This window comes from Hoplias malabaricus, chromosome 4, assembly GCF_029633855.1.
Source record: "Hoplias malabaricus isolate fHopMal1 chromosome 4, fHopMal1.hap1, whole genome shotgun sequence".
NCBI lineage: Eukaryota > Metazoa > Chordata > Actinopteri > Characiformes > Erythrinidae > Hoplias > Hoplias malabaricus.
In genome coordinates, this window is record NC_089803.1 from 60,924,884 (window position 1) to 60,950,379 (window position 25,496).

The window sequence follows — 25,496 nt, forward strand, 5'->3', positions numbered from 1 at the left end:
GAGTAAACAGTGGCATTTTTTTTATGACATTTTATTTACTCTCCATATCCATAAATGAAAACCTACACGTCTTCATGATTTAGATGTTAAATAATCGTAGACCTAAAACAGTTTCCGCTGAGGATTGCTTTATGAGTGTATTTAAAAATTATTTCAAATATTTCAAACGTTTAACAAAACATTGTTTTTATGTTTCCGGTAGAATATTCATAAAGATTTTCGTGATCACTTTCTGTGATGTACGGCTCAGGGGCATTCAGATGTCTGGCTCCCATCACCATGTTTCTCTATAACATTTCTGTTTACATAAAACCACTCTTTACAACTTCCTTATTTTAACAAATTAATTGCTATTTTTCCCAATCAAGTAAAATCACATATTAAGACCCACCTCACGAAACTGCGTGATATTCCAAATAATTGAGAAGGTTACAATATTTCTTAAAGCTTTTTGATTATTGATTCAGGGCACTAGTGTATAATGTGCATACATTTGTCTGAGGTATAACCTAAAAAAAATCTTGCAAAAACTTTAGAGTTGTGTCTTTATGTTTCAGTTCCCATTTCTAAAATGCTAGGCTTTTCTGTTTTGCAGCTTCTGATCATGTTCAGCAGGTGGCAGCATTGCTATGTATTCCTCTATAAGAGGCAACTACGTCTCAAATATTGAAATAAAAGTTTTTACAAAATAAAAAAAATAAATAAAGGCACTGTAATCCGATATTTGGATTGAAAAAACACGAATAACGGATGGAACAAGAAAATTGGCTTATAAAATAAATACATTAATTAAGAAAAATCCAAAAACATCATGAGGTCTTTCCAAACTAAAGGCCCTGAGTTGACGACATGTGGGTGAACACCATGGACATGAAAAAGCAATTTGAAGAAAAAAAAATGCAGAGTAAATGAAAATGCAAAAAGAAGGGGAGCAGTATCCTTTGTTATGTTTGAACAATACCATGTTCGTAAATAAAATGGTATAAAAACAGTGTTAGTGTAAATGTAGTAATATTACTTAATATAAAAAGTAATATTACTTTTGCTCTTGTAGCAGAATTCTATAAAAATCCTCACAGAATGTCCCAGCATCTAGTATTAAACTTTCCCAAAAGAAAATAAGTTGTTGCTGCATTTAATAAGTTTAAAATCAGTAAAAACACATTGGATAAGTAATCCTCAAACTTTTAGCCATATTTATATCCATACTGGGCAGCGTGGTGGCGCAGTGGGTTCAAGTCCCACTCCGGGTGACTGCGAGGAGTTTAGTGTGTTTTCCCCGTCGACTGGTGACTCAAAAGTGTCCATAGGTGGGTGTGTGTTTGTATGTGTCACCCTGTGAAGGACTGGCGCCCCCTCCAGGGTGTGTTCCCACCTTGCGCCCTATGATTCCAGGTAGGCTCCGGACCTACCGCGACCCTGAACTGGATAAGCGGTTACAATGAATGAATGAATATCAATATTTGTCTTACTCAGCACAAACACACACATTACTGAACTGCACAACACAGATGTAGATTTTAATGTTCTTTTTCATTTCAGAAATGAATTGCTAGGATTTTGCTACTTGAAGTGCAGAATAAAACAGAAAAATAAATGAAATGGCATTGTCAAAGCCAAGTGAGGACACAGACAAATTCACACACGCACAGTGTCAGCATCTGTCATGGTCACGAAGGCTGATTGGGGAAGTTTAGGATTACGCATGGAAAAGAGCTGAAAGCAGTAGGCACAAGACTAACACGCCAACAGCTACACAGGAGGAGAACACACAAATGGTTAATGATACATTAACGCAAGATTGTCTCCATCTCTTTTTCGCTAGAGTATCCCAGGGGAAATGGCCCTGTCTCAGTATACAAGCCAAAACAATATCTTAATTGATAAGGGAAGTGCTTAACAAAAGGTTTAGACTTTAACCAAGATTTATGTACAGCTCCCTTCAATTTGGAAGTTTAGCAAAAAAGGGTCCAAGAACAAATTACAACTTACTTATGATACAGTTACAGCAACGTTATGCTCTAGGGCTCAAATAAAGATTCGTGTACAGAAGATCCATAGATTATTGCAGAATCTCAAACAGATCTAATTATACCCTAGATACAGTGCAGTATATGGGGAGCTGTTTGAAATGTAGCCTGTTTATTCTCAAGTGGGCCAATACACATTAAAAGTATACCTACATTAAACAGTTTGAAAACTGTAAGGAAGGATGGCAAACAGAAAAACAAAACCAAGGGAATTCCAGAGCAAAGATTGAGCCCTTAAACTAAAACGAAAGATATATAGTTAAGTACGATAACAAAGGTTAGCACTCCATGCATGTGACCACAACTGGCAGCCATGTAATAATTCATTTGCCTTAATCTGCATTTAAACCAATAAAAAAATCAGTCATATTTTGCTAAATCTGTAGCTGTACCTTGTATTTTAAAGGAGCAATCAACCATTTTCTCCCATGATTCTTAATGTTGTAAAAACAGCGATTATACTGACACCTAGTACTGTATAAAAGATGTACTATATCCAATGGAAGGATTCCCTGGTCTACGAAGCATTAAGGGCTTCGATCAGACACAAGAAAGTAATTTGATTCTTTAAAGCCTGCAAATTGCACTTTATTGTACAGAACGAAATAATAATAATCACTGTATTAAATATTGTTTGCTATTATTTTGGTGGTAGAAATGACTCACTGCTCCTTTAATTAAGCACAGCTTAACATATGCCATAATCAGCATTGTACAGACATTTACACCTTAGTCATTAATCACTCTAACAATAGCATAATAATCCACAAGAACCATTTAAATGGCCTGTATTTCAGGAGGTAGTAAAATAGTGCTTAAGTCCAGACTGGCCCTGTGATTCAACATTTAAATGGTAATTCCACTTTTCTTTCACTATTTCTGTATTAAATTGGGATGCTGTGCAAAATGTAAGCAAAAACACAATGCAATAATGTGCAAATCATTTAAGCCCTATATTTAATTAGAATTAATACAAAGACAACATTTCAAACATATTTTGAGAAGGATTTTGAAAAAATATTGGCCCATTTTGAACGAGGCAACAAACGAGAAGTTGTGTAATGCTTCAAAACCACACATTAATTGGTAACAGGATTATTGGTAACAGCATGGATTACAATAGCAAGGCTCATTAGTAAAATGGTCTGGGTGGGAATACTCCAGACTTGTCCCCCACTGAAAACTACTGGTTCATTATAAATTATAAAGAAAAAAAAAAGACTATAATGGAAAGCCCTAGCAGAGCAGCTGAAATCCTAAAAGTATGTATGGGAAAACATTTCACTTTCAAAACTATAGCAATTGGTCACCTCAGTTCCTAAGCATTTACATTGTGTAGATAGGAATAGAGATGATGCAAGATAATGGTAAACATGTCTCCACTTTAACATTTGTAGCATGCTGCTGGCATCAAATTCAAAATGGGCAAATATTTTTCAAAAACCTACAGACTTTCTAAGTTTTAAATTTTAAAATGTGGTCTGTGTAATATTTTCAATAAAATACGGTATACACCTGATTTGCATATCACTGCATCTTGTTTTTAATTTAAATTTTGCACCGGGCACCACATTTTTTTGGAAAAGTGGATTATAATTAAAACTGAGATGAGTAAACACCGAGTCCACATTCGCTTGATGTGCAATTGTTGTAAGTACAGAAATGGACTGACTCTTATTTACTAATCACAACCACCAGTGAACTTAAACATTTTCTGAATTTTTTTTATGTCATTCTGATATAAAATCAATGGTAAAATGAGATAAACTTGATCTGAAAAAAAAAAAATGAAAATAATGTTTTTAATACCACCACTGTGAAAAATTCTGGTTCAAGTTTTTCTACGACAATGCATTTTACATCAAACCGCCCATAGTTATTTAGTTATTTGTTGACATCTTCTTTATTTTATTATGCAGAAAATCCCAAAAAAAAGGTGGAATTCCCCTTTAAAGGGAACACTGACTTTGCTATCTTATGTTCCTTTCTTGCAAATTTGCAGTTAGCCGTTTCATATGAAGGGTATTTCAGTCTATTGAATAACAACTACATTCAGCTACATGTGTGTCCAATATGACAGGTTAATGCACATTTACAGACATTCAATGTACCTAAAAACTCAGAAAGATGTTTGTAAGCTAATAAGAGCATTTATATTGTAATGTCTTATATTGTATATTTTTAGCCAGTTTGTGTGTACAAGATATCACCAGAAATATCTACTGATAAAATACAGTAATGTCATAAAAATTTCATCTCTTGTTTAGCAGGCAAGGCATCCTCAACAAAGGGGCACAATTACCACTCATATGAGTAGTTTTTAGCACTAATAGGTAGGTTCCCGTCCACATATTTTAAGTTTCTTGTCATTTTCAATAAAAAAAATTGAAAATATCTAATAAAATTGCCAAGAATTAGACTACACCTATATAAGATGCCTGTCACAAATATTTCCTGAGATGCTGCCAGGGTGTTTTGTCTTTATGGTCTTAAGATGTAAATTACAGCCAAAGATTTAAAGAATGTGTTCGTTGATTGAATAGTTCACTAAATTATTTTGGGATATTTCACTTTGCTGCAAATCAATTTGACAGCTGGGAACCTGGCTAATGGCACAGCGTGTCCTCTAAATATTATTCATTGTACAAGCTCCATCACAACAATACACACACATTTGTGGATGGGTAATGAGTGTTAAATACAATGAAAATCGTGTGTGTCAACTCACAAGTCTTAGCTGCATTGTGAGTTTCGGGTTTGAGTGCAAACCAGTGTCAAGGTTTTAAAAGAATGTTAACTTAGTCTCTATATTAGCTGCATAAATTGCTTTGTATTAAACAAAACGTCTACCAAAAATCTGTTAGGTTTGACAAGTGTTCTGTCCATCTCATTATTTGAGCTGTATTGAACCCAAAGCCTCTGTGAACTGAGGGAAAAGGGCATTACATTAATCACTGTGCAGGACCATAGCAAAAGCAAGAGTCACACACATACACTGATCAGACTCCTGTATCTCTCAGTAGAGCTGAGATAATTGATAGTGTAGAAACAAAAAGTGGGTCATAGTTTTATGGCTAATTTGTGTTTAATATTGTAAATTAAATGGCGTATTCATCAACCAATTATATATTGGCACTCCAGTATATGTGTTTGCGTGTGAAGTCAGCCTCGAGTTAAGTTCTCTTGTGTATAGTCATATGCAAATCCTTGGATACTCTGGTCAAAGAATATATTTAGCTGATTTACCAACTGAAAATATGTTAACATGTTATCTACGGGGATCGCAACTAATATTTTTGAAGATTTCAGCGCACAGTGTCTATTTGTGTAAGATTAATATATTGGGGAAAAAAATATTGTACAGACCAATTTTTCTGGCATTATTCAGCAAATAGTCATTGTTAATTTATATGTTCTCTCTATAGAGGATATGTTCATATTTTTTCAGGAAAATCTTCTAAACATTTCATTTGACACAGGGCGTCCAAGTTTTTGAACATGACCATGCATGCTTGCAGGATAGTGCCATATTGTGTCTGTGTGCGCAAGCCAGTACCTGAGGGACACTAAAAGAAAATGGATGGATAAAGGGATGGATGGATTAGATGAGAATACAGACATCAGACAGACACAAACAGACCCAGAGACCACAGAATATTCACCCATCTCCAGCTACATCTGTTGAAGCCTGTGTCCTGAACTCAAGCTCAATAAATAAATCTACAGTAGATGGGAATAAATAACCTCTATGTGGTAAAACAGTTCAGAGACGGTAGTACTTCAGCGCTGCTGCTCCTCCAGATGTGACATCACCTCGTGCAGTTGTGATGTCACTGTATCTGGTTGTGATGTCACATCTTCCTCCTGTTCCTCCTCATCAGAGTCCCCATAGGTGCACTCCTCCAGGTGCGTGAAGGTGTGAGACTGAGCTGCTACCTGTGCAGCAAGGGCAGAGCCGAAACTAAATGCTTCTGAGCCATGCAGTTCTGTCAGTCTGTCAATTACAGAGAGGGTGGGCACTCTGGGAGAAAGGGGGTGTGTCCCAACAGGCCCTGGCACATCCTCATCAATCATCCCGTCCGACTGAAATAGCTGCATTCCCGCAGCCGAGTCTAGGACCCCTCCTTTATCCTTAGTTTCCTCTGAGATGTCAGCGGAACCACAGCAGAATTCTGTCACTGTTATGTCTTTCTCTCTCTCCTCTGTCCTGTCCTTCTCTGTCACACCCTCCTCCCTCTCCTCCTCTCTCTCTCTGGCTGGTAGTTGTGGGGACACATGGTTTGCGACAGCTCCCAGAATTTCAGTGCACTCTGAAACCGCAGACGATTCTGGGGAATGGGGCTGGTTAGAAGACTCTTCGGTAACCTGTGCCAAAGCGGCTGTAAAACAGGAAGAAAACGTGGTTGAAGGTAAAAACATTGTATATGCACTGCAGAGTGTTTAGTACTGGGGCTTCCTGCTACATTTTTTAAAAGCCACCAGACACACTAAGAAGCATTATATTTGGGGGCTCTCACTGTTTTTCATTTGGAATATTTACAAGACACACTTTGAAACTTCTTCACTTTTTTGTGGGGGTTCACACGGTATGGGGTGGTTTCCCTACAAGTACTAAGCTTACTCCTAAAACTAAACAGCCCTATATGTACCATATTTTTTGTAAAGAGAAGGATTTCAGCACCAAACAGCATGAGAAGAGCAACATTTCAGGCCCAAAACCAGCTCTGCCAGAACCCCTTAGTGCAGTGTGAATGAGCAAATTAGTATAGTGTGTATGGATTTTTTAAAAGCCTGCGCTACCTTGTTCACTGAACAGTAGCAGCTTGCGTTTGTCTCTCTCTCCTTCGGATGTCCGGATGCCCAGGACAGATTTGAGCTCCAGTAAAACTCTGCGAGACTCCTCCCTCTCTCGTCGCTGCCGCTCACGCTCCCAAGGTGACAGCATGTCTACACCACCTCCCCACTCTGTGTCTGAATCCGAATCAGAGACATATGCTTCTAGTTCCTGTTCAACACACACAAACAAATTCTGTTCATCAAAACAGAAATCATCTCCATCAAATGCACTTTCTGTTGAATCAAAAAAAAAAACCATGCAATTGTAATTTCAGTTGAATGCAAAATTTTGTGTCCCTAGTCAGATACATAAAATTAATAAGAAATGTGTTACAGTGGACAGGCATTTCTGTACATGTTAGCATAAGAGAAAAAAAAATATTACATGGGCAAAAAATTTGGCATATTTTTTTTCAATGTGTTACATCGACCATATAGATAAATACACAAACACATTTTGCAATAGGTCAATAGATCAATAGAAATAATTTTGACCAAATGTTTCTATATGACTGTATATTACCCTTGTGGTCACTACCTGTTCCTCTGGGACAGGGTCTCTGTCTTGAATATATGTGATGGGAGCAGGAGGAGAAGGGGCAGGACATGCAGTTTCCTCTGGACATTCTGCACTTCCTGAACACACACAAACACAATCACATATCCAGAAAATTCCACGTCAGAGACGTGGTACCAAAACATAGCAGAGTGCAGTGACTGGCCTACCAGAAGTATACAGTATTCAACAGTTTGGGCATCCTCAACTAAGTGTACTGTTTAAAGCAAAATTAATGTTCATTTGTTGACGTTGTCATGTGTCATAAATGTTTTCCTTATAGATTTATGTGTTAAATTTAATCTAGTAATTAATGGTAAAAACAACAAATAAACATAAAAATCCTGCAATTTTCTTTTGGGATCAATGAAGTATTATCTTACTGGCATATGAATGTACATGAAACTGTACCATTGACCCTTTGAGCTCGGTCAAAGTAGTAGGAGTTTCATATTTGATTACTGCTACTGATGACTTCATCCATTCTTGATCTTGGAGTGTGTGTGTGAAGATACAAACACACACACAGTCTTGCGCCCTCTTCCTCCACCCGTCTAAGAATAAGCACTGGGTGGGAACTAGGGCGAATAAGGAACTCTAAAAATACTCCCACCATACACATGGTTACTATAGAAACCCCAGAGAAAGACATTCTGCAGCCGATTCAGAGTGCAGCGTGGGAATGAATACACACATACGCCTCCTAAATCATATGACAATATGATGTAATTTGGCTTGCCTTAAAAATTATGCTCTTACCACACACAATGTCCAGTGAACTGACTCAATGAAAATTTTGCTGACTTAAAAGCTAGTAAGTATTTTTAGTGACAAATCAGTCACAAAAATAAAGTTAGACACTAAGCCCAATTTTAACCCTTAGAGGCCTACAGTTGCTGCAATTAAGGGCATTTATTCATTCATTCAGTTATTCATTATCTGTAACCCCTTATCCAGTTCAGGGTCACGGTGGGTCCAGAGTCTACCCGTAATCATTGTGCGAAAGGCGGGAGTACACCCTGGAGGGGGCACCAGTCCTTCACAGGGCAACACATACACACCCACACATTCACTGACACCTACGGACACTTTTGAATCGCCAATCCACCTACCAACATGTGTTTTTGGACTGTGGGAGGAAACCGGAGCATCCAGAGGAAACCCACATGGACACAGGGAGAACACACCAACTCCTCACAGACAGTTACCTGGAGCGTGACTCGAACCCACAACCTCCAGGACCCTGGAGCTGTGTTAAGGGCATTTATTTAAATATAAATATTCATTCATTCATTATCTGTAACCGCTTATCCAGTTCAGTGTCGCGGTGGGTCCAGAGCCTACCTGTAATCATTGGGCACAAGGCAGGAATACATCCTTCACATGGCAACACACACACACACACATTCACACCTACGGACACTTTTGAGTGGCCAATCCACCTACCAACATGTATTTTTGGACTGTGGGAGGAAACCGGATCACCCGAAGGAAACCCACATGGACACGGGGAGAACACACCAACTCCTCACAGACAGTCACCCGGAGCGGGAATCGAACCCACAACCTCCAGGTCCCTGGAGCTGTGTGACTGCGACACTACCTGCTGCGCCACCGTGCCGCCCCTAAATATATTTTTCCCTAATATATCTTTTTAAGTGCATACGATAGGAACACTACGTAGCATTTTTACCTTAAATTTACAAATTTAAAACCATTGTGATGCTTCACTGACCTGTAATAGGAAGAATAGAACCTCTCTCGTTGATACTCCGGGCTCAGCACTACAAAAATTGCTTGTAACTTTTGAAGGAGGATAAGAACACCACTTCTGAAGCTGAACACCAGCTTCAATGCAAGAGATCAGACTCAAAAACTACAAACCTTCTTCCAGACAAGTTCAGATTTTGGATATGGAGAACGGGTTTCTAGTGTTTTTACTGATCAGCTTTTTGTGTTTTATAATTATAAACAAATGTATGATTTGAAGCCTGCAACACATTCCAAAAATTGGGCCAGGGTCAACATCTTGCTAAATATTTTGCCGCATAAAGTTTTAAATTTGTGGGTCAAGTCAAGTCAAGAAGCCACAGTGGAGAAAGCAATATATCAATTCTATAAAGAAATGCTGCTGAGATTTCTACGCTGATGTTCTTTTCAGATGGTGCAAGTGACTTGAAAAACGTGTCTTGTCAAGATGAGCTCAAGATTCTGGCAAGTTTAAGGATAAATTTACATTGAAATCTCTGTTCCAAAAGATAATAGGGACCTCACAGACCGTTGTCAGTAATGAAAGCAAACATCAGTCATGGTATGGGCTGCATCAGTGACTTGCATCTGTGATGTGGAGGTATATAGTGGGATTTTAGTGAGACACATGTTGCCATCAAAGCACAGACACACAGTGTATGCGCTTCATCGGCCTGATTGCTTTGTAGATTTTAACTCCTGTAGTGCATGATGAAGAGAAGAAAAATGTGACAACAGACAATTGAGCATCTGAATTTTTGTATTATGCAAGAAAGATGCCAAGTTGCTTATACAGGGTGAGTCAATAGTCACAGGACACCCTTTTATTTCTTTGATATGCCCCATGGCCACTTTCCCATTGGGAAAACTTGCCCTTGATCTAATATAGTGGCTTTCATGATGGCAGCCATGTTCAAGACATAGCCTAAAAGATAGGCCCCTCACCCATTACTTATATTGACTCACCATGTAATTATAAAATACACTAAACTTTTTCAATAAAAACACTACATTTCTTTTTATGTTGTCAATTAAAATCAAGGTTCAAGAGAAATTACCACTTTGTTTTTTACTGTATTTCACAAAAATCCCAACTTTCCAGAAACTGTGCTGGTATTTGAGATACACCCAGTTGATACTAATGTCACAAACCTAAAGTGTCTGATAATACTGTCCTCATTATGACTCCAACGAGTTTCCAGGAACATTAATGCTTTACTGGCAGGAAACCACACTGTTTAAAATATATATATATATATATTTTTTAAAAAACACTCCCCTTCTGCTGAATAGAAATGCTTTGCTAATCTCCTGCCCAGTTTAACACATGCTAATAAATTCCACTACTCAAAAGAAATACATTTGTGATGTCAAAAGAAACATCTCCAAAACTTTGGACTTGACTTGAGAAGTAAAAACATATAATTTTACGTTTCATGTAATGTCAGTGTAAAAGATATTGTTAAAGTAATTGTGGAGTAATTTAATTAGTCCAGAAAATAGGTCTCATTACCATATTCAAAATGATATTCAAAAGCAAAAAAAAAAATGCCTGGCCCACACTACAGGATTTAAAAATCCTTTTTGATGTTGAAAACGTGAGACACCCCACACATGAAGACATTTTTCACAGATTTTTCTTTCCTCTATTGTTGTTAGTCCACAAAAGTCCCCACACAACATGTCCTGTCCTGTATGAAACACCACACATTATCAAATTACACACACTGGCGAATGGCTCTGCTCCTCAAAACCTCACAGGACTTTTTCACAACATGAAGTTGCTAGCCTATATTGTGAGAGTTTCTCACACAATAGGGCTGTGTCTGAAACAGAAGGCAGCAGAGTTACCTTGCTCTCGTACTGTATCACAAGGCAGCAATTTGAAATGAAATTGTTTGTAACAGAGTCACATTAGACCTTTAAAGGCAGCCATATTTTAACATATAGCCTGGACACATGTACACTAACACGCCCTCACCAGACAAAATTACAAATTTGAAGATACTGGGGCAAAACATTCATTCATTCATTGCCTGTAACTGCTTATACAGTTCAGGGTTGCAGTGGGTCTGGTGCCTACCTGGAATCACTGGGCACAAGGCAGGAAGACAACCTGGAGGGGTTGCGAGTCTTTTACAAGGTGACACTCATACACCTACGGACACTTTTGAGTCGCCAATCCACCTACCAACATGTATTTTTAGACTGTGGGAGGAAACAGGAGCACCCGGAGGACTCCACATACTACAAGATAATCTGGAAAAATCATTAATTTTCAATCACCCTAAAGTGTGTGTGTGTGTGAGAAGGAATGAATGAATGAGTGAGCAGTGTGTGTGACCTCTGACCTGTGTAGCCAGTAACCCTGCGCAGCATGCGCTCCACCTGTGCAGTCATGTCATCCCAGCAGCAGCAGCTGGCCTGCATGTGTGGCTGAAGGAGATGCAGACGCTCACGGAGCTCCTGATAACCCGCACATGTCACTTCCTCTGTCTCCTTAGCAACCATCAGCTTCTCCAATTCATCCTCCAGTATAATAACCCTAAGAAAGAGAGAGAGAAATTTCAGCTAATTCAAAGTGTATGCACTGTTGACTTAGATGTTCAGTTGCGCACACAGATCTTGGAGAAACACTGATTAATAGGATGATGCAGGTGCACATGAGCTTAAACATTATGTTTAATGTCTGGTGTGTGCTAGATGGTTATAAATTGTCCCAGCATTTAGCTATGAAACCATGTTCTTTTATGGTGCCTGTGTGAAGTGTTGCAATTCCGTTTAAAATCCAGAATTAATAATCTAAAATCAGTATCTCATCTCATCACAAAGGGCCCTAGTGGCTGAACACAGTCAAATCTTGTATAAAGTCTTCCAAGAGTAGCAAATTATTACTACTGTTGTACCAATCTGGAGGTAAATAATGCCATTGATTTTTACTACAGATTTTCATACTCGCTGAGTAGTGCTTTAAGGTGCAGCTGCAGGCTGCGGACGGATGTGTGCAGAGAGTTGAGTTCTCTGCATTTCTCCCTGGCACGTCCCATTCTGCCTGAGGTTGTTGACTGATGTTGTGTCTCGAAGTAGCGATGGAAATCATAGCTACGCTGAAGTTCACCAAGGCAACTGGCCAGAGTGGGATGAAGGGAGCTGGTGATGGTAGCCACACTGTTGTATGCCAGTGGACAGAGTTTGGTCTTTGGCTCTTCCCTCCCCGAGGATAGAAGCAGAGCCAATCGCCGGAAAAATTCAGAACTTTGTCCCACCCACAACTGAAACAACAGCTGAAAAAAGTACAGAACTGATTAAGATTAAAAGACAGGATTGTGCACCATTTGTCCAAAGGTTTTCAGATATCCTTATAATGAGTATATTCAGCTACGTTATTTGCACTGATTAAAAATACAGATGTTTAATCATGCATGCAAAACTTGTATAATGAGTAAGTGTCCATAAAATGTTGTCTGTTTGCTGTACTTGTCTATTTTTATAGATATATTCAGAAACTACTAAAGCAAGTCAATTTGAGATTTCTAAACTCAGCATGGAATAAGACAAATGTGTGTTGATTTATGCATTACTTTACCAAAGTGAAGATTGATGCCCTATAAGCATTTATTGATTTTAGTTACATTATCCTTGTAGCTCCAACACAAAAAAAATATATATATATATTTTTTTTTTGGGAAGTAAGGAGCCAATTGTGTGAATGTAATGAAATCATGTATTCTGCTGACCTTGAGAGCAGGCAGACTGTAGTCATTGGTTAGCTCCTGCACCTGTTCATCAGAGAGATGCTCTGCCCCCAGACCAAGACCTAGTTCTCTGATTGGCACAGTGGAGACATAGTTGGTTACATTGTCAATCTCAGAGTTCAGTGGAAAAGTACGATACACTGTTAAGGATCAAACAGCTTCAAAACAAGAAAACAGAGAATTAAGCCCAATGAATGTAATATGTATTTTGTATTTCAAAATGATTAATAACTGTTTGCCATTATTTCTATCATTACAAAGATATTCATCATTTGTATTTTTATATATTATCTTAATAAAAACAACAAAAATTTGAATATGAAAAGTAATTGCAAACTTCTGTATGTGAGGAGACAAGTGAAATGCTATTTTTCTGCTTGTTGAAAATATAACAAAATGCCAAAAAGGCTGTTGAGGTAAGAGAAGGATATGATTTAAGCATGATGCAGGTGGCAATACGGGAGGCTCTGAAGGCACAGCGAAGGCTCTGATAGGCTGCTTTCCTTAGACCAATCAGCTGTTGGCTGCGCAGTTGCCCCGCCCTGTTAAAGGGACAGGCCGCACTCACCCTGTCGAGTAAACTTGACAAGTGAAACGTGATCCAACTGTGCAGACGTCCGAGAACCATCAGGGCACACACATTACACACTATACAAACAATATACAGTACAAACACAACATAGCATTCACACGCTTCAGATTAATGCACATTGACATTCATCACATTCAACCATACGAACACAGACAATTATTTACAGTGAACACGTATCAGCATGGCTTTTTTCTGTAACTCTTAATGCACAATTTATATTTGCTTGCTGAAAAGAACAAATAAAACATGCAATAAATATATTACAAGCCACCCCCCCCGCTTATGATTCTAAAGCATTCTTGGGTTTGTAAAAGGTGCAATATAAATTGAACAAATTATTATTATTATTATTATTACTTAATATGTAAAGAGTAATTGTGCATTAAAATGTACACAAATGTGTTCTCTGTAGAGCAAGTGTTAACTTATTATATCACAGACAGAATTTGTAAGATTTAAATTGTATACAGTATAAATATTACAAATGTGTAATGCGTCTATTTAAATTCAAATACATACTATTAAATGCTAACACTACAGGATTTGATACAGGAATTGAATGTCTACATTCATTCATGTTGTTCAGATTAACCTGACCGCTCTTCATCTGTACAAGTTCCAGTTAAAACAGTCACTACACAATTTGTTCATTTTTTAGCCTCTTTAGGAAAAAAAACACACTGGAGCTGTCAAGAAGTACTGACTGGGAAAAGGCTGATGTTAAAAACTGAACAAATTGTGCAGACATTGCATTAGCAAGAACAGTGTCACTGTTGTGAAACAATAAATAGCACCTCTTGTGGAGCATTTTGCATTTGGGTGAGTATTTATGTGAGTAAACAAGTCATACAACTCTACATAGAAAATCAAACACTTACACAAAAAATAAAAATAAAAAATACAACAACAGACATTAGTTACTGACTTCTAAAATACAAATCAAATCAAAACCATGCACAAGCTCCACACCACAGCAGTGGATTATCAACACACAGCATAGCAACATATGGACATCACATGTCATAAATGACATGGCATGACAGGACATATATAAAGTAACATCAGCCTTTGTCTCAAGGGTTAAGGTCTGTGTGTATTTGTGAATTTTGCTGTTTGAAACAAAACAAAGGCTCCATTTTCATGGGTTCCCTTTTTTTCTGTTGCTGTTTAATCTGCATCAACTTTCAATTGACCTATAGAAATCCTGCAAAAATGCTTAGAATAAAATCTTACCTTATGTTCTTTATTTACTAAAAGTACTTTTTTGGAGACAAAATTTTGTTTCAATAGCAAGCAAATGTCACATTGGTCCAATATTTAGTTTGATAATAATGACTTTTAAATCTATTCAAAGATTCAAAATGAAAGCCAGAAACATCAGTACAGTTTACATCAGTTAATTAATGGATTCCTTTTTGCTCCATTATTCTCATTCTCACTCTCTCTCACTCTTTACAGCTTTCCTTAATATAGCCTGTTGGTTAGGGAACTGGGCTTGTAAAAGTGTGTTTTAGAACACGGATTGTGTTAAATGCAGGGAGATATTCCTCTGTGCGTAAGCACAGTGGCTAATAAAGTGATTCTAATTCTATTATTAAGTAATTATGCATGCTGCATGTAAAACAATGCGAAGGAATGAACACAAGTGAAGCAGGCTCAAAAATGAGTAACCTTAATTTTTTAGGTGTAGCTGGTTGATGTTCGGCTTATAAATGACCATAGCAAGCTTTTGAACATAGACAATAAGATGGGGAAAAAAAGTGTTTCCAAAAATGTGAGGAATTATTAAACGTTCTTCTCTTATATCCTTTAGTATATGATAATGTGCAATTGTTTGTCATTGTACAATGTACAACGAAATATGTCTTCTGCATTTAACCCCTCTGTGGCAGTGAAAACACACCCCACACACCCAAAGTGTCAGGCAGCCATCCATGGCGCCCAGGGAACAGTTGTGGGTTTGGTGCCTTGCTCAAGAGCACCTCAGCCATGGATTGAGGGAGGAGGACAGTGCTTTTCCTTCACTTCCACTGGCCCCAATTTTCCTGCCATGGGATTCAAATGCATGTGGGACTTCCTGCATTGAATGTGGAACTGATTTCTACCAGAGTTGCTTGTGTATTCTGATGGACAATTCTAGCTGAATGACAAGAGTCATGGTATTGAAGCACCTATGGGCAGCCACTGCACTGTCCACTGTGGATCTTAATGCCTTCTATGACCTATTTCCAGGAGATATGTGACACTGGATCAAGGAATGTTAAATCCCTGCACAACTTCAAAAATTGAATCTCCCATTTGTCAGACACCCACTGTCATTCCTCCTTCAAATTTTGAAAATCCAAATGCGGTCGCCGGAATTAGTCATTCACAAGATGACACTACACAACTTCCCTTGAGGTAGCACCACTTTACCCCATCTAAGCTATTTACATAATGCTATCCTATGGGATTTGGCATGTCAGTTTTATCTCAGTTATTACTCTACAACAGGGGTGTCAAACCACATACACAAAGGGCCAGTGTGGGGGCAGGTTTTCCTTTCAGCCAAGCAGCAGGCCCCCACTACTGAAAGTCAAGATCTATTGATTAGATCTACTCATTAAAAACAGGTGGAATGGGGTATCACTAGTGCTTGGTTCTAAAAAAAACCTGCACCCACACTGGCCCTCTGTGGATTTGGACTGACACCCCTGCTCTACAGGATTAATTTATTTTGCATATTGGCACTGTCCAATGAAAAATGTATCTCCAAAATAGCAACTTTCCAGGAGAAGAAAAAAACCCTTCTTGAATTGGGAGTGGAAGTCATTTTGGACCATTTCTATTCATCCATTCATCATGAATTTTTTACACAATGTGAAGCTCCTGTGTTCAAATGATATAGTGAAATAAAAATGGAGAAAAATTAATTTGATTGGACAGTGACCATATATAGTATTTGGCTATAAACTTAAACTATTCTTATCTAAAGCAGTTTATTATATAATTCAAGTTGAAGTTACATGCCAATGCACTGTTATGAGTCTTGCCCTTGGACATTCATGTTCTAGCTGAGACTCAAATTCTTGTATGCTGCTACTATAGTAACTGCTATTAATCATTCAGTAATTACTGTATGATTAATGTGTAACTAGTGTGTAAGCTTTGTAGAAATATTAGATCCACATACTGATCTGGTTAAAACAAAAACAAGTACAAGAAGCCATAAACACTTACAGAGTGAAGCCGCGTGAGATGACCTCTGTCTCCTGTATGAGTCGCAAAGATTTGCGAGCAAGACTTGTCAGAGCTCGACTGTTCATCACAAGGCTTTCCAGCTGAACTGCCTGAGTCTGAACACACTGCTGGAGGCCTGCTTTACACCACAGTGACACACCACGACATAAACATATTATACACAGTGCACACACACACAGCCAAAGCAGGACCTGTCCGTCCTCAGGAGAGAAGCACCACAGAGCCAACAGGACAGCCACCAATCCAACCAACACAGAGATGTCCCTGTGAACATGAACACACACACACACACACACACACAGTCAGTCCTTCCTGCCACATAAAGCTTTCAGCATTTAATAGAAACACACCTATATGGAATTTATGGGTCCAATATGATACAAATTACATCAATATGTTTTAGCTAAAATCCAGAGTGACACAGCTGTCTAAGCATTGACCCTATCCTCATGAAATCATACATTTGGGCCACTGTGATGCCATCCATTATCTGTGCATTTCAGAGAGGATAATTGGCCTTGCTCTAAGCTAGATGTGGACAAATGTAGCACAAGGCTTGGGATGTGGTGAATTGGAGCTGTATTCTTTGGAACGCTGGTGTTTTTATGATCCAGAACAAATGCTACATTCCATTTTAAATCGGGCATCGGAATTTTGCATCTTCTAAGTAAGAAATTTTAGCTTTAATGCCCCCAAAAGTCAGACTACTCTAAATGTCAGGAGAGCTTCACCAACCCCAAGTTCAGAATCCTAGATAGCTGCCCACTAACAATGTGTAAAAGAAGTAGTATCATATAGTTTGTTAGTGCTTCTATATATTTGTGTCTCATTAAATCAGTTTACACACAGTAGTCTCCAATTGCTTCCCTGGTGTATAGTTATATAAAATAATGCATAATATCTGTTATCAAATGGTATTGCTACCAAAGCGAACCCAAAACAAGCTAAAAATGAAAACCTAGGACATAGTGAATGTTTCACTGGAACGCACAATCAGCATTCACTTTAAAAGAACATATATCTTAATGCCTTGCCAGATGAATAGAGGCTGTTATTGCACCACAGGGGCCCAAATGTCTTATTGATATTCTTCTCTATAGAAGAAATGCTGGATAAGCAGGTGTTTAAAAATTTCTGTACATACAGGTTTTCTGTATGTTTACCATATGGATGGTGCTGAGAGGTATTGCGGTGCAGGAAGGGCTGTGACGGCACTAGGGCAGACAGAACTACTCGAGCCCAGAGAGAGAGCACTGGGGTCTAAAAGCTCAATCAACTCCACATCCTCTTGCAACAGCACGTCTTGAGACAACACACATCTTAAAGAGTACTGACGAAAAACAGAGTCCTGAGAGACAGAGAGAGGCAGAAAGAAAGAGAGAGAGAGAAAGAAGGAGCAGGGAGACAGAAAAGTGGGGCAGATATAATGAGAGAGGGAGTGTGAGAGAGAGAGAGTGTGTAAGAGAAAGAGGGAGGGAAAGGACATTAGCTCAAATCAATTTTTTTTTATTTGTCTGAGGCTGCAAATCAATATTTTAATTATACATTCCATCATTACAGTCTGCTAGAACACAACTGCACAAGACACTATAGCATTTTCTCTAGTCAGAAACACCTCTGAAATCTTCCTTTTTAAGTTCTTTCTGTCATTTTCTTCATCAGTCTTTTAGCAGAAGAATACCTGTTAGACTGTACATTAAGTTTACACACCATAAAAGTAGCCGAACAACATAGACATGTATTACTTAGAGAGAGAGAGAGAGATTTTTCTCACCAGCTGTTGCTCTAGCCGCAGGGGGGCAGTGCCCCGATGGAATGGACTAAGGCTCCACAGGGCTTCAGCCAGCTTCCAAACACCAGCCTTCTGCAAATAATATTATTTTATATATATCACATCACATGAGGTTACAATGGGGCAATGGGGAAGGGGACTGCTCAGATGCTTTATTTAAACTCAAGCTATTTCTGTTGTTAGCTGGGAGCTAGTAAGAATTGACAGCTAGTGAATATGACAGCTAATCAGGCCATTTTAGTTATATGCCTAAAATAATTGCTTATAATAGCTACATACCATGAACAAAACTATACAACACAACTGCAATTATAAAAACAGTAATAATTAATCTCCGGCTAAAATTTCAAGGGTTAAAGTGTGAGTGAGTTTCAAGCCAGTCCTACAAAGTGCTCCACATGGAATTATACCCTGCAATACATACGAGTACTATGAGGAAGCAGAATAGTCATTTAACTGTCTAAGGCAACATCACAGTAGAGGAGCAGGGGTAAATATAAATAAACCCTGAGGCACATAGAGAACAATCATTGATTCCAGTCTGGACCACGTCCACTCAATTATTACACAACACAACATCCTCAAAACTGTGTTATCGTATTGACCAGCTTTAATCTAAGCATTGTACTGCTGTTTTCACAGCTCAGTGTTCCAACGAATTTAAAAATGTGAGTAACTGGTATCTGTTTTCCCTTTTGCCCACATTCTTTGGACACTTTTGTTGTAATCCATGCTTGTTCATTTGCGTGAATGACTGAATAAAGACTGAATAAAGGAAATTAATTCGTTTTCTTGTCTCAGAACTTTTGAGGTAAAGCCAAAGTGTGTTCAGTATTCTGTGAGCGTTGCTGTGGGACATTTGGGTGCTTTGTGTGTCCAAGACAGCAAGCAAAGAAAAAAAGAGAGAGCGAGACGGGCTATGGGTGTGTATACACCACGTATACTTACTAAACTAGAAGAAAAACATAAGCAGTAAAATATGTTGACACATGCAAAAACAATGTTAAAAAATGATACAGTGAACAACATGTTGGCCTAGTTGGCTCTGCCTTTCTGTAATTGTGAGATTACACAGCTGACACTGTTTAGTGCTGGCTTCTAAAAACACATATATTTTATGCAGTGTCTGGACCAAATCATACATACGCTTTATCCAAATGGTTGGTAGTCACACATTATTATTAGTTACTCCTGTAACCCTAGATTACCCCCTTCCAACATGTTTAATTATATACATATTACTTGCATCTCCAGATAACTTCACATTCAATGAGCCTAAGATTACAATGTCCTATGCTAATGTCTCCCCACTATATCCACCCCCTCCACCATCCTCACAGCAATGTTCTAGTATAAGGAGGACTAACTTTACACACACACACACACACACACACACACACACACACACACACAGAACATAAGTCTACTGCTCAAGCTCAGAATGGTTTCAGCGTTTATCACTTCCTGTTACAGCAACAGCAAGCACAGGAGTGCTGCACTCTGAAGTACATGGTTCTCTGAAGTACATGTCACATATATGAGATTAAACTGGGACACAGCATCTGTTCAAGTCCTATAAACAACAGGCTACCGTTGACTGCATTACGGCACATGATTCTGTGCATTTGTGCATTTTAAGAGCCTATAAAGCTGCTTAAGTTCAACATGCAAAGCTGACATTCCTTATACCAAGCAGCTTCAAGCTCATTAAGAAAGCTCTCCCAGTTTTCCCATAGTGGTTTCTAAGTCTGTGTTCTTACAATATATATTCATAACCACATCTGATCAGAATTTTAATATGATCATTAATTAAATAATAATTAAATCATTTGTTTAAAATAATGCTACTTCTCCCCATTCCCAATGAACTCTGTTTCAACATTTATATTATAGATAAACATGACTGATATGCACAGCAGACAGGAATTTTCTTTGTTGACAGAAATATTCTCTACTTTATAGTTCATGAATCTGCATTCTTGGAGTCAATTGGAGTGTATATATGCTTTAATTGCCCTTGTATACTTGAATCATACAAATCTATTCACCTGTTGTGTCAAGGCTCTTTCTGGACATGTGCTCCTGTTACTATTGGTACACACTAAAGCCTGGCCCACACTACAGTATAATTAGGCAGGATTTGAGGCCAATTTGCAGACAATTGCAAGCAGTCTCTAAATTTTAGGGTGAAACGACTAACTCCCCAGATTATCCTATGGTATGTGGAGTCCAGAATCCAATAATTACTTCTTTGATTCTCTCCCAGTGCAGTCTGGGCTGCCCTGATAGTGAATCATAAATATGAAAATGTTCAATATTTACAACTCTAGTCATAACATCTAGTATAAAATGGCACTTTAGCACGATGCCCGAAAGACCTTAAACAAAATCAGACAATGTTTGTTTAAAATGTTGCCTTTTTTGATCCAAAAAATTATTCTGGTGAGGGTATGTTAGTGTACAGGTGCCCTGACAATGTATTGAAATATCGCTTCTTTTAAAGCTTGTCTCTAATGTGACTCACACCTTCTTCCCTGTGAGACAGCAAGAGTGCAAGGAAGAAACTCTTGCCTGCTCTTGTGATGTAGCAGTTTGTGAGAAACTCCTGAGAAAATTCGTCTCAAGTTTCCAACATGAGGTTAAATGTGTTTAGAAAGATTCAGACATAAAAAAGGTGAAACTCTTATCCTACAAATCCTTTCTTTTTTAATGTAGTGAGATTGGCTGCATTTTCATTACTAATATGAACAATGGAAACACATTTGACATAAATCAGGCTATATAGCAATAAAAATATAATATATATCTTTGAAAGCAGAGAATTTTAAACACATAAATGATGACTGTGCAGCTTGCTCATAATATATTAATGGTGTGAACTGGATGCATGTCATGCTGGCACTCACTTTGGGAGGAGGCTTGACGTCCTGGTGAAGTCGTCTTTCCTGAGCAATCAGCTCCTCCTCCTCGTGAGACTGAGAGACAGGTGAACATGCTTCAAAATCAGTATGTCCTAGATCCTGCAAATACTGGAACAATGGAGAGTTCTGCAGAGACAAAGAGAAAGAGAAAGGGCATGTATGAAAGAATAAAGGGAGACAAAGGGAATAGAAAAAAGAAACATAGCAAACCAGTAGTAGAAAGGCAGTGAGGCAGAGTTGAGAAAGAGAAAAAGTAAAAGAAGAGAAGAAAAAGGAGGGAAAGACAATTGCAGAGAGAGAGAGAGAGAGAGAGAAATGATAGAGAAAGAGAGAACACAAGAGAAAGAAAAAGAGAAAAAGAGAGAGGTCATGAATCAGATGTTCCTCTCAGGAAACTGGAGTTGAGAGGAAAAGCTGCAGCATCCCTTCGTCTCTTCCCTTTCCTCTGCCTCCGCCCCTCTTACCTCTCCGTCATCTTTTGCTTCTCTCCCAGCCCTTCCATACCTCTCCATCTTTCTGTACAGGATATCGAGCTATTCTCTGAGGTCTTGGTTGCTGGATGGAAAGCCGGAATTCAGGCTCCCAACACTCCGACCCACATTTACACTCCAGCTGGATTTGAGTGGCTAAAGGAGCATTATCGCTTTTATAACCTGGCTCCAATCAAATCAATCATACTAATCTCACACACTAAAAAGCCCCTTTGCTGAGGCACTAAGCCTGCAGCTATGAACTTTGAAACTTCTATTGTGCAGCTAATTTTGTCAAGAGGAGGGAGTCATTTGGCTTCTGTATGTGAATGAGTTTGAAGACCACATTTTGGGAACATGCTTCATTAGAATAAACACAGACAGAAATTGATAGAATTGTCTGCTTTTGGGTCAAAAATCAATCTTCCATAAGATTCAGTCTAAAAAACAAAACTTGTAATATATACTAAATGATGCAAGAAATAAAGAGATAAATATAGTGGAGCTGTACAAACTAGTCTCACGTGTATATTTGAATGGTCACATCTCATTCTTTAGACATTGTAATCCATTTACAGTGCACAAATCAAATACATTCATCATCTTATTGTTAAGTCAGTCAAGGGAGACAGAACATTTAAGTGCTGTAAGGGGGCAAACCCCCCTTTAATTCTTTTCATATCAGAGAGGAGAGAAAAAAAACATTGAATGAGTAGGTGTCCACAAATGTTATGCTTGTTGCCATGTTAGTTAAATAATATTACATATCCCAACCTGGCTTGAAAATACAGCAGCATGGGTCAAAGGTGCTGTATCAGCACTTTAACTATGGTCGCTTAGAACTCACAAGCTATTTTTTTGGCTGATATTAGCAATGAAAACAGCAAGGGGGCCAAAGATTGTTGCTAATTGAGAGAAATATCAAGGTATGAAAAAAATAAAATACAACAAAGTGTCAAAGTTAGTAGACACATATGTATCTCACATATTTATCTAAATTGGGCGTCACACTCGCAAAACAGGTAGTGTTGCTGTAACACTGCTCCAGGGTCCTGGGGTTGTGGGTTCAAGCACTGCTCCAGAGGACTGTCTGTGATGAGTTTGGTGTGTCCTCCCTGTGTCCACATGGATTTCTTCCAGGTGTTCAGTTTTTTTCCCCAATGGACCAGAATCTCACGTTAGGTGGATTGGCTAAGTATCCATAGATGTGTGTGAGGGAATGTGTAAGTGTGTGTCACCCTGCGAAGGACTGGCGCCTTCTCCAGTGTGTGTTACTGCCTTGTGCCCAGTGATTCCGAGTAGGCTCAGCACAAAAATTAACAGGATAAGCAATTAAAGACCATGAATGAATGAATGAATATCCAGTTTATGGTGTATCCAGCCTTCTTAAGGCTCAGGTAATCCTAACACACTCATTGTGAGCTATGAATGGTAAATACATCTTTGTATGAGTCTTGTCAAATGTTGTTATTTTTATCTATTTTCTTCATTCAGGATCAGCTCCACATATTTTCACATCAATGGCATAAATTAGAAGGATGGACAAACACTTGTGATTTTTTTTCATAACTGAAACAAGTATGGAAACTTTATTTTACCCTGTCTGTCAAAGATGAATCTGTTAAGTACTGTTTGTGATTGTGTAGTTTTGGTGGTATTGCATGATTGTTAGAAGTCACAATTTATATCCAAATAGCTTCTAGATTTCTAGGGTTTTTGCTAGTTTGTTTGTTTGTTTGTTTGTGGAAACCTTTATTTCAATGGGTTTATCCTCGGTGATATCTTAATGACGAACATCAAAGACTGTTGGAAATGGAAACGTGTTTATTTAACGGTCTCTGACTTTTAGACAGTACTGTATTAATGTAGATGAAAAGTCACTACGAAACGTAAACAAGAATGAAGATGCAACATGCACCATATATTCTTTATATACACAACAACATACACTGCCTATTCTTCGTCTCTATCATTGGTTTTAATCAACGGTTGCAACCCACTAAATGCATTATGTCAAATTAATATGATTTGGTTAGCTGCATTTAGATGTTAATATCTAGCCTAGCTGTCGTATCTCATTACTTGCTTACCATATATACACATACTGACCTAAAGGCAACGCCACCATACTGAAGGCTCTTAATAAACTCTACAACGCAAAAGTCAAAACCCAAAAACTCACCTCGAACACAACCTCTTCATCCAAATCCTCAGTCATAGCTATCCGCCATATGCGCCCATACAGTCGCGCATGCCGGGATTGTAGTCGATTCGCGTTTACAATTGCGGCTTAAGCTGCGCCAAGCAAACCGGCGCCAGGAAATACATTTCCCATGATGCTTTCCACCCCTATGACGTGGCAATTGTAGCAGCTTCGTAGCGCCCCCTTTGAACAGTCAAAGAATTGATGATGGCCATTCGGACACTTAAGAGCCAATTCTTTCGGCTCCTGAACGACTCAATGGCCTGATCGGATTTGCGTTCCCAAATTTAATTTCAGTGAAGCTTCATTTTCAGTCAGGCCTTAACTTATTCTAAAAACGTCTAATGAAATTTCAAAAAAATGAAGTCGGTAAAGCAACAAATAATGGTCTGATGTTGTAAGTAGAGTCTTCAATTTTCAATAAAAATTCTCCACCTCCTAATTACCAACCAAGAAATGTGGCAGTAATTCTGTTTATTTAAATAATTAAATCAGTGTTTGATAAGTAGTTTAAGTAGTTTATTTTTTCAACTGACAAAAGTACATCCTGTTTTGATATTTCTGCTGCTCAATAGTTTAGTCACCATTGGCTGATTCTCCTCTTCATGATGTGCCATAGGAAACAGATCTGACTGGCAATCAAGCACGTGAACTCTGTGTCTATCATCTCATGTACAAAGAGTACATATTGAGGCCTGGCAGAATCTTGCTGAAATAGCCATGGACTTCCTGGAAAACACGTCAGCTGCTTGGCAACATATCTGTCTGAAATGATTTCTGATAACAGTGTAGATGGTCACTTTTGTCAGTATAATTTTTCATGGAAACAAGATGAAACATGGACACTTCTGAGTATGCGTATACTCTTCTGAGTATATCCTTGAAAGATATGTTGCATTTCTTGCTGCAGTGTTGGCCTAGTGGACATCATTGGTGCCCAGCCTTACCATACATGGACTGGCATATCTCCAGATTTCCTAGATCATATTGCAATATTAAGTAATGTAAGTAATAAAAGTTCATTGCAATAAGGTGAACTTATTGTCAGTTCTCATATGAAGTTTGTCATAACTATCATAGTATAATGTTTCAAAATAGTGTGACATGAATCTTCTATATTTTGTAAAATAATTTTATTGGAGGGAGTTGCAAGCATCATATTAAATAATTGTTTATAACTGCAAATCATAAATAGCTGGTGAAAACTTTGAAAAACTTTCTTTTCACATTTGCCAGGTAAATAAAATTTCAGGAGAATATAAAAAACTTTGTTTTTATTGCATTTTACAAAACGTCCCAACTTTCTTTGAACTGGGGTTTGTAAGAAAAATCCACTGTTTGAATTTTTATCA

At 38.2% G+C, this 25,496-nt stretch overlaps 1 protein-coding gene across 4 annotated transcripts; it reads right to left on the minus strand.

The window, feature by feature from the left end:
• Positions 1–1,506: 1,506 nt before the first annotated feature.
• On the minus strand, positions 1,507–24,252 carry vezt (vezatin, adherens junctions transmembrane protein). 4 transcript variants are annotated; one of them, XM_066667612.1, is made up of 12 exons: positions 24,124–24,252; positions 21,457–21,597; positions 18,533–18,622; positions 17,922–18,106; positions 16,738–17,022; positions 13,358–13,495; positions 12,909–13,056; positions 12,127–12,455; positions 11,523–11,716; positions 7,405–7,502; positions 6,831–7,035; positions 1,507–6,409 (listed from the first exon to the last, which is right to left on the minus strand). In XM_066667612.1, exons 1-12 carry the CDS (start codon positions 24,157–24,159, stop codon positions 5,811–5,813), a joined length of 2,448 nt encoding a protein of 815 aa, XP_066523709.1. In that variant the 5' UTR covers positions 24,160–24,252; the 3' UTR covers positions 1,507–5,810. The 4 variants fall into 4 exon arrangements, with proteins under 4 accessions (XP_066523709.1, XP_066523707.1, XP_066523708.1 ...); XM_066667610.1 differs by having other exon boundaries at positions 7,390–7,502; XM_066667611.1 differs by having other exon boundaries at positions 13,358–13,507.
• Positions 24,253–25,496: the final 1,244 nt, after the last annotated feature.